This window comes from Thalassophryne amazonica, chromosome 5, assembly GCF_902500255.1.
Source record: "Thalassophryne amazonica chromosome 5, fThaAma1.1, whole genome shotgun sequence".
NCBI classification, from domain to species: Eukaryota; Metazoa; Chordata; class Actinopteri; order Batrachoidiformes; family Batrachoididae; genus Thalassophryne; species Thalassophryne amazonica.
The window spans coordinates 100,749,265-100,760,029 of record NC_047107.1 but is presented as its reverse complement, the minus strand read 5'-3'; the positions used below and the strand labels follow the sequence as shown (position 1 = coordinate 100,760,029).

At 40.2% G+C, this 10,765-nt stretch overlaps 1 protein-coding gene across 2 annotated transcripts in view; it reads right to left on the bottom strand.

The window, feature by feature from the left end:
• Positions 1-4,389: 4,389 nt before the first annotated feature.
• Positions 4,390-10,765, bottom strand: part of gak (cyclin G associated kinase) — a 64,244-nt gene continuing 57,868 nt past the window's right edge. For both annotated transcript variants that reach the window (XM_034170965.1, XM_034170966.1), the window contains 2 exons: positions 6,644-6,820; positions 4,390-5,570 (listed from right to left, as the gene is read on the bottom strand). In XM_034170965.1, coding sequence (XP_034026856.1) covers positions 5,469-5,570; positions 6,644-6,820 — 279 coding nt within the window. In that variant the 3' untranslated portion in view covers positions 4,390-5,468. The remainder of the gene's footprint in view (positions 5,571-6,643; positions 6,821-10,765) is intronic.

Genomic DNA, 10,765 nt, shown 5'->3' with positions numbered 1-10,765 from the left:
CCTAAGAAAGGTGAGGAATCAGCCCAGAACTGCACGGGAAGAGCTGGTCAATGACCTGAAGAGAGCTTGCACCACTGTTTCCAAGGTTACTGTGGGTAATACACAAAGATGTCATGGGTTAAAATCATGCATGGTGCCGGAAGGTTCCCCTGCTTAAATCAGCACACGTCCAGGCCCGTCTTAAGTTTGCTTATGACCATTTGGATGATCCAGAGGACTCATGGGAGACTGTTACGTGGTCAGATGAGACCAAAATAGAACTTTTTGGTCTTAATTCCACTCGCCGTGTTTGGAAGAAGAAGAATGCTGAGTACCATCCCAAAAACACCATCCCCACTGTGAAGCATGGGGGTGGAAGCATCATGCTTTGGGGGTGTTTTTCTGCACATGGGACAGGACGACTGCACTGTATTAAGGAGAGGATGACCGGGGCCATGTATTGCGAGATTTGGGGGAACAACCTCCTTCCCTCATTTAGAGCATTGAAGAAGGGTCGTGGATGGGTCTTCCAACATGACAATGACCCAAAGCACACAGCCAGGATAACCAAGGAGTGGCATAAGAAGCATATCAAGGTTCTGGAGTGGCCTAGCCAGTCTCCAGACCTAAACCCAATAGAAAATCTTTGGAGGGAGCATAAACTTCGTGTTTCTCAGCGACAGCCCAGTAACCTGGCTGATCTAGAGAAGATCTGTGTGGAGGAATGGGCCAAAATCCCTGCTGCAGTATGTGCAAACCTGGTGAAAAGCTACAGGAAACGTTTGACCTCTGTAATTGCAAACAAAGGCTACTGTACCAAATATTAACATTGATTTTCACAGGTGTTCAAATACTTATTTGCAGCAGTAACATACAAATAAATTAAAAAAAAATCATACATTGTGATTTCCGTATTTTTTTTTAGATTATGTCTCTCACAGTGGACATGCACCTACGATGAAAATTTCATACCACTCCATGATTTCTAAGTGGGAGAACTTGCAAAATCGCAGGGTGTTCAAATATTATTATAATAATAATATTATTTTCCTCACTGTAATTTAATTCTGAGTGCGTTACTCTACTCTTCTGACATACGGATCAACACTGTGTCCCAGACTCACCATGTGCACAGAGCACATGGTGAGCAAGTGTTGTACAGAGCAGTCTCAAGTCAATTGTGTAGCAATTACAGCTTTGCTGGGCAGTGTATATCATGTGAGTGGATAGCAAACGCATCCTTAGCGCCCTCCGCTATAACAAACATCAACTATGGAGGTGCCATGGCGGACGGCCTCCGTCTGCAGAGAGAGATCTGTGTACTCTGGGCATTACTGAGAACTGGGAAGCCCTGAGATAAGAACAGACTGCCTGGATGTGGTTTGTTAAACAGAGTGACACTTATGTCCACAAGACATGGGGGCGCCAGCCAGCGCGCCATGCGTGCAGATATACACGAGCAAGTGCAGAAACTAAGCAAGAATTTGGGTTCGTCTGACAAGACAGCCAGAGAACGCTGAACAGAAACCTGAAAATACTGAAGTCAAGCTCATGGCATGAAAACCTGACAATATATAATTAAAACACATTTGTTACTAATTACTCCAAAAATGTTGTAGTGTCTCCTTCAGCCCAACAACTGCAGTGTTACAATGTCAAAATATTCCCAAATTTTTGTTTACATCCAATCTTACTGATTTTTTTTTTTTTTTTTTTTTTAAGTTGGGTAATTATTGCGTATTCAACACAACAGAGACGGCAATAAATATAACCTATGTGGCAGAAATAGGTCACAGATGGCAAAATATCACAGTGCATAATACAACTTTGAACAGCACTTGCATAAACATATACTGAATCAAGACCAATTAACTAATTTACAATGACACAACTTGGGACTTATTGCAGTAACAATCAAATTAACAGTAGGAGTAGAGGTTTTATTCTGTACATTCTATGAATCTCTAATTTATTGTTTCAATGACAATAAATACAAAAAAAAAAAAAAGAGAGACAACTACCAAAATCCAGGCCTCAAATCAAAAGTTTTTAATATTTGTTTTGCAATGAAACCTACATTCATATTAGTATGATATAATTTGGAACATTGAACACTGTTGACCTGTGGTTTTTACAATTTTCCCTCTTAGTGATACTGTCAAAATTAGTGTTTCACTATTTTCCAGTTTCAGTTTACTGCCCCCCCACCCCCCACGTTGGAATTGTAAGAAGATGGCAATACAAAACAGAAGAAATGTCACATCAAAGTCTGTCCTGAAGTAAAAAAAAAAACGTAAAATGACTAAACAGCCATGATAAACCGATTCTACACAACAGAGGGTACACATTTATAAGCGCACATTCATATTAATAATAGATGCTTTGGAATGAAATCAGCAACAAAGAGGCTCACTGTGATCAACAATCCTATTTGTCCTCAGCACAGTCCTTTTACACTTTATATATTATCTAATATTTTATCTTGTACCATTAATATACATGGAAACAAGTCTTTCTTAAGCCCCAACAGTCACAACAACATAATAAATAAAGTGATTAGATTGGTCCAAGAGGTAACATGGGAAGAAAAAAAAAAAAAAGAAAAAAAGAAATATCAGGAACACATAACCAAAACACCAAGAAAATAAAAAGTGGTCAAGAAATAAACATACATACATCATACTGTAATTTCTGTCATGGTGTCATTATTTTCAAATCAGTCCCATTCCCCCCCAAAAAAGAATACACCAGTCATGCAGCCACTCAAATCATTTATCCAGGCTCTCGTCACAACAAAGCTACTTTATGAATGAATTTTTTTTTTATATTTACACTGAAGTGATTAGAAGACAAAACAACACAGAAACACAATCATCCCTTTAAAAATATTAATGGAATCAAAAGCATCAAAATTAAAGGGGGACTCTGGTATTTTTCAACATGGGCTCTTATTTTTAAAGATGTTTTTAAGTTGATGGTTTCACTTGGCACAAAATCAAAATGGTTACTTAATGACATTGCCTGGGGCAAGTTATAAACACAGTAAACCACTTCGTCTTGCCAATGAACCGGCCAAACTGTCATAGGTGTCTAAGTAGGATGCGGTGCAGACATCAATGTTTGCATAGTTACCTCACTAAATAAAAAGAAACTTCTTAATAGGACTGGATACATCAAGTCCCTGTCAAAACTTTGGACACACATTCCCAGTTAATTATATGGGAAAGTGTGTCCAAACATATATGAAAGCTAGAGTGAGGACTCGCACCTGGCCATGTGCTGGTGTTGCAGACCGAATGGTCCCCCTCTAAAAATTGGTCCACCTTGCTTCACTGTGCATGCATCATTTCAGACCACAGCAGCACGTCTGAGATGCAGTCTCTTCCTCAAAACAATCAAATGTTTTAATGGGATTATTAACCATCAGATGATAAATTTAAAACCTCTTAAATCATTCTATTGTCAGTTTAAGCAGAAACGAGCGCAAAATTCTGTGACGTGTTGAATTGACCGACGTGCAGTGAAGGCATCAGCTAGCAGCTCGTTTAGCCGCGGCACTCTGATCACTTCATTCGTCTTTTATGATGAAATAATGCTGAATTTATGTGGAAGTGATAGTTGTACAAAAGCTTCACATATCTGTCGCTGAGATACATGATGACTGAAGCGCAGTTTTAAGCAGAAACGAGGTGTTAATCCGTGAACTGTGGCTAATGACGCATGCACAGGCAGGGGGGACTGATTTTTAGAGGGGACCGTTTGGTCTGCAACACCAGCAAGAAGCATGCTGTGCCATTACCAAAGAGGGCAAACAGCTGTGTCTGTCTTGGGTTTTCTTTCTGGTTTTCTGGCCTCCACATTCGCTCAACACACACGCTGTATTGCACATCAAGGTACTTTGTGTCCTTTTTTTCCCCCTCCTTGGTAATGGTGGCCATGCCCCCATGTAGGCATGGCAGCGTTACATTAGCTCTATAGGGAGTCCACACTCTAGCTTTCATGTGTGTGTAACTCTATGGTCCAAACTGAGCTCTTGGAAAAATTCTATTGTACCTGCATTAATGGTAAGTGCCCACAAGGTGGAGATATTCTATTTCAGGAATCTTGGGACATGACAATCGCAGATAAAGTAACTTAGTTTGGCGTCCCAAACCCTATGGTGCCACAGCTCTACACTGGGTCATTATAAGTCGATAGTTGATTTCTTGTGTTTACAACAGGAACGAGTGCTGTGTGGAATTCAGAAATATCTATAAACAGAACCCAGGTTAAGAATACCAGAGTTCCCCTTTAAATCAGTATATTCTCTTCTAGCTCCTTCACTTTTTAACCTGCTCCTATGCTGTGGGGAGGGGGGTCACATAAGGAAGTGCCAAAGGTGGGCGGCGCTTGCAAAAACAAAGAGCTTTTTTTTATGACAGTGATGAAGACTGTTTACTCTGGGATGGTGTGGAGTGCCACAATCATGTCTCTGCTACAAGGAAAGAGCACCCCATCAACGAAACCAAACATTACTCATGGACTGTTTCGAGGTTCAGTTTGTGTTTGAGAGCATGCAGCATGTAGAATGGAAGAAGTTGCCAGCATTTTGGTGAAGAAGAGCACTTCAAAAACAAGCAACAAGTTTGGGACTGTAGTGGATTCCAAAACAAAACGGCATTTCTTCTATTTTTTGCCACAAGCTAGATTTAACATGAAGATTTTAACATCTGAGGAGTGTGTGTTCACAGAGAAGCAGTACTAGGAGTATTCAGGAGGCAGGTCTTGAAAGGTCTTTAAGTCAGTCTATTTGTCCTTCTGGAAAGAAAAGTCTCTGGGGGGGGATCAAGTTTCCCCAAAAAGATGCAGCAGTGGCACTTCAAAGTGTTATTGGATATTATCACCAGCACACAAAAATCTGTCTTAGTCACATTTTGTTCCTGATTCTGCATTAGAGACAAAACAACCTTCAGCCCAACAGTTGCTGTGTGCTTCAGGATTCACTTGAGCCATTTTATGAGACAACACTTTTTAAAGGTCAGCACCCACTTTGGCAGACATGTTGTTGTGACCCAAGTGACCAGAACTACCTTCACCAGTTAACAGACAAGCTTCACCAACATCTGAATGTGCACAGACACAAACTCTCTCATGGCTACTTTCAAAGCCCTTCATTTGATGTTTTTGCCATTTTGTCTTCCTCAATGCAGTTGATCGTGTAAGTTTGTCTGTGAACCAGTGAGGACATTTTCATAAGACCCAGATGAGAGAAGGTGGTTTCCTTAATTTTGTGTGTGTGTGTGTGTGTGTGTGTGTGTGTGTGTGGTGGTGGTGGTGGTGGGGGGGGGGGGAATGAAGGGAATATAGAGAGGACACCTCTCAGAGGCTCTGCGCTCCCCAAGGCCCAATGTGGGCTCAGTCTGGTCCAATCTGGCCCAGTCTAACCCTTGTTGTTTAGGCCAAATCCAGTCCAGTTTTGGTCTGATCTGGCTGGGATCCAGACCAGGGTTTTAGAAGAGTGCTTTGGATCCCTGATTCTCAAACTCTGACCATGCGTCGTTCAGTTCCATGAAGATCATTTTGGCGTACTGTTCATAAGGCTTGCCTGTTGCCTGGAGATGGACAGAAGACCACATTAATATCAGTGAAAATAAGTTGGTTTTTTTTGTTTTTTTAATTGCAACTGTGGGACATTTTACTCTGGGGGAAAAAAGACCAAAGTATTTAAAGATAATTACACAAAGAGGGCATATTGCCAGATTATTATTATTTTTTTCATTTTGCTTCGAGGATCTTCAAATCAGTGCCATCCAAACATTTTAAGTTTTGTAAAGCATATTATTAATGCCACCTATTATGTAAGCAACTGTGCTTTCTAGATCATGTGTGACTGAGGTGGAATTGGGTTTATATGCCCATAAATCATGGAAACCAAGACGCCAAAAGAATGTTTCAAATTTATTTCAAACTCAAACATGCATAATCCTGTCATAAATTCCATGTACATTTGAATATTATCAGGGCGAATAAGGTCAACTTTTTCAAAACCTATGTACCCTCAGGGGGTACTCTGGAAAACATTGCTTGACACAACTAGTGGTTAGACGACTGTGCAAACAAATAAACAAATACATGATAATTTTATAGGTTAAAGTATAACTTAAAGGATTGTTTTCTTGTGGATCTTTTTTTTTTTTTTTTTTTTTTTAAAACAAGGGGAAAAAAATCTGTACATTTTTATGGTAGGTATTCATGTTCTTTTCCTTATACCTTAACCTCCCCCCTTGAAGGCTAATGCTGAAATACTTTGGTGGATAGAAAATTTTTTTTGTTTGACTTCAATACCATCAATATCACACAGATAATCCCCCCCCCCCCCCAAAAAAAAAAACAACAACATTTGAGCTTTTAACAAAGTTACTCTAACAAGTATGGCAGATTCATCATCCTACAAAAAATATGCTCAGAAATAGCTGTCAAGTCTGGAGGACAGACACTCCTGAGGTTACAGTGTCTACTTGCCAATTTATTTATTTATTTATTTATTGGGATAACAAAAACAGCCTCATTATGACAGTTGCTGGAAGTAAGTCTACACATATCAGGATCTGCTCTGCTTGAAAAATAATGCATTATGTGGCTAACAGTGCAAGAATTAAAGGCTGGGCAGTATGTTACACTCTACCTTATCTGGATGGACGACCAGAACAGCCTTCCTGTAGTACTTCTTCACTTGGTCAGGTGTCACTACATCAGCCATGCTGATGGGCTTCCAGCGTGTTTCGCCCTCCCAGAGCACCGTGTGCAGAGTTGACAGCAGTGCTCGGATGTTGCGCTCCTTTCCCTCAATCCAGTCCAAAATCTACATGCAAACTTGCATTAATTATATTTACAAATCAAACGGGCTCAAACTCTGGTCACCACTGAAAACACTCTGGGGTAAAACTTATAATAACTCTAATAAGTCTAATAAGTTATAAATCCCAGCTGGACACTGTTCTTCACTTGATCAAGCTGTCTAAGAGCAGCTAGCTAACTATGGTCAGAAACACTGTCATTGGAGGAACAGTGAAGGGGAGGGTGCCAATAATCACTCCAGCAGGTCAACAGCTTCTCTTAGTGGGTTAAAAGGAATTTAGTGAGATGATAGGCAGTAAAGGCAAGGTTGGACCTTGCTTGTGTGAAGTGCCTTGAGGCAACTCAATTGTGATTTGGCGCTATATAAATGAAAATAAATTGAAATTAATGGGAAAGCTGAAAACTAAGAAGGGGTGACAAAAAGTGGTCAACAAATTAAATATGCCAGTAATAATCCTCCTACTACAAAAATTACCTCATACAGCATAAAGGTCAGAAGAAAATTAAAATGAACAATATAAAACTGAAAAAGAGAGTAAGGACATCAAAGTAGAGAATGCTATAAGCAGAAAGCAGTGAAAAGTGAAAAAGGTCTATCCATTTCATCTGTTCAGTTGCAAACTGTGAATGCCCACTGCATGCCCACTCATTTATAGTCTTATTTATTCCTTATTATTCAGAGAATCCAGAACAGGTTAAAGTAAAATACAGATCATAAAATATTTTTTCTCTCCTAACTGAAGTGACAACTCAAAGTAATGAGTCGGGATACTGTGTGCTAAAGGATCTCAATGTTCCATAACCGTCTCTCCACTTGGTTGGAATTCTCCTATTATTGCTGCACCAATTGTAATGGGGGCCTCTCACAAGAATGGCGTAGCCAATGACTGGGAGGATTTCTAATCATGTTTACACTGAACAAACACATTTGTTGCTATGACAACCAATTCAGCATTTTTTGAAGAACTGAGAAATCTAGGATCATGGCCAATTGTCAACAGATGAATCCAGGTAACATGGTAATCTACGTATGAAGAACAGAGCCCTGGAATACTCAAGAAAATCAAAACACCAATTATATATATATATATATATATATATATATATATATATATATATATATATATATATATATATATATATATACACACACACACACATATATATACACATACACACACATGAGGTCTGTTAGAAAAGTATCCGACCTTTTTATTTTTTGCAAAAACCTGATGGATTTGAATCACGTGTGCTTGCATAAGCCAACCTTGAACCTTCGTGCGCATGCGTAAATCTTTTCATGCCTGTCGATTGCGTCATTTGCCGGCAAGCAGCCTTTGTGTGAGGCTGTGTGTAGTGCTCTCAGCAGATTTTCATCGCAAGGAAAATGGCGGAACGACTGGAGCAGCGCTACTGCATCAAAGTTTGACAGCCACTTGAAAACCATTCGGAAGATTCAGACGGCTTTCGGTGACAATGCTATGGGCATCACACAGATTAAGGAGCGGTACAACCGGTTTAAAGACGTCCGCACAATGGTGGAGAGCGAACCACGCTCCGGTCGGCCATCAGCATGCTGAAATGACCAGATCATTTCCAAAGTGAACGCTGTGGTGGTGCGGGACCGTCGTGTGACTATCCGAGTAATTGTGGAAGAGGTGGGCATCATTTTTCGGAGTCCAGCATGTCCTGAGAGACGTCAACACGAAGGTGCTTTTGCTCCACCGTCAGTAGCTTCGGCACGAATTCCACCGCCACTCTTTTCATGGCCAAATCTTCTGTCACAGTGGAATGTGCCGAAAAAGTGCTGATGTCAAGAAAAAAATAAACAAGAAAAATAGTTGTGTCCCCAACTTTTTCTGCATATTTTTGTCACATATACTCAACAAAAATATAAACGCAACACTTTTGGTTTTGCTCCCATTTTGTATGAGATTAACTCAACGATCTAAAACTTTTTCCACATACACAATATCACCATTTCCCTCAAATACTGTGCACAAACCAGTCTAAATCTGTGATAGTGAGCACTTCTCCTTTGCTGAGATAATCCATCCCACCTCACAGGTGTGCCATATCAAGATGCTGATTAGACATCATGATTAGTGCACAGGTGTGCCTTAGACTGCCCACAATAAAAGGCCACTCTGAAAGGTGCAGTTTTGTTTTATTGGGGGGGGGATACCAGTCAGTATCTGGTGTGACCACCATTTGCCTCATGCAGTGCAACACATCTCCTTCGCATCATCCGTGAAGAGAACACCTCTCCAAAGTGCCAAACAGCAGCGAATGTGAGCATTTGCCCACTCAAATCGGTTACGACGACGAACTGGAGTCAGGTCGAGACCCCGATGAGGACGACGAGCATGCAGATGAGCTTCCCTGAGACAGTTTCTGACAGTTTGTGCAGAAATTCTTTGGTTATGCAAACCGATTGTTCCAGCAGCTGTCCGAGTGGCTGGTCTCAGATGATCTTGGAGGTGAACATGCTGGATGTGGAGGTCCTGGGCTGGTGTGGTTACACGTGGTCTGCGGTTGTGAGGCTGGTTGGATGTACTGCCAAATTCTCTGAAACGCCTTTGGAGACGGCTTATGGTAGAGAAATGAACATTCAATACACGAGCAACAGTTCTGGTTGACATTCCTGCTGTCAGCATGCCAACTGCACGCTCCCTCAAATCTTGCGACATCTGTGGCATTGTGCTGTGTGATAAAACTGCACCTTTCAGAGTGGCCTTTTATTGTGGGCAGTCTAAGGCACACCTGTGCACTAATCATGGTGTCTAATCAGCATCTTGATATGGCACACCTGTGAGGTGGGATGGATTATCTCAGCAAAGGAGAAGTGCTCACTATCACAGATTTAGACTGGTTTGTGCACAGTATTTGAGGGAAATGGTGATATTGTGTATGTGGAAAAAGTTTTAGATCTTTGAGTTCATCTCATACAAAATGGGAGCAAAACCAAAAGTGTTGCGTTTATATTTTTGTTGAGTATAAATACAGCAAATTTTTTAACCAATGTTAAGATGTATTAGAAAGCCCTATAGTCTGCTGAATTTGTCATGAAATTACTAGCTATAACTAGAATTTACACGCAAATTTGATCGCTACATACCTTTTTGCAATTCTTTTTCAAAAGCAAATTTCTATGTGCACAATGTGAGCTTTTGTGTCCTCTAGATTACATTGTAGTTGCTTAATTTGGATTGGTGTGAGAGCAAAATATGGTGAGAAATTTACATTCACAAAGTGCATTTTTATTTACTTGCATATTTTTTATTTGACAGAAAATAACTTGAACAGATATTGTGCATTTTTAGTCCCGTTTTCTGTTGAATCACCACTTTTGTGTCCCACAGGATCTCTTACATCGGGACCAAACCTTATAGCATCAAGCCCTTCCTGGGGATTTTATCAATGAATCAACTACACTAGCACGTTGCCTGTGGGGATCCATTGGTTCCAGATTGGGTAGTGTTTATAAAATAGGCAGTTGACATTTTTCAAGGATGGTAATAAATTATGCAAAGTTTCTATAATGATTTCAACTGAAAGTGCAGGAAATTAAAATGAAATGGTTTTGTGAATAATTGCATATATTATTTGGCACATTTAGTTGATGCTATGTTTTACAAATGGCAAGGTTGAGATATTCCCTTTGTTCAGCGCTTGTGTGGTTACCAGTGACTGATTAATGGTGATATAAACATCAGTTGTGCACTGTTGTTACCCAATATCCCTATAATTTCCAAAAATATTAGTCCTACCAACATTCCATTTTTGTGCCGTTCATCCTTGTCCCAAAATACATAAGCATACCAAACGGTAAATGTCAGCTCTCCCCAGTTTCTCCACGATTGAAGTTACACTCAAGGACACATGTACACAGAGACCACTTGGCTTTTAATATACAGATGTGATTAACTACCCGGACGCAAACTACGAC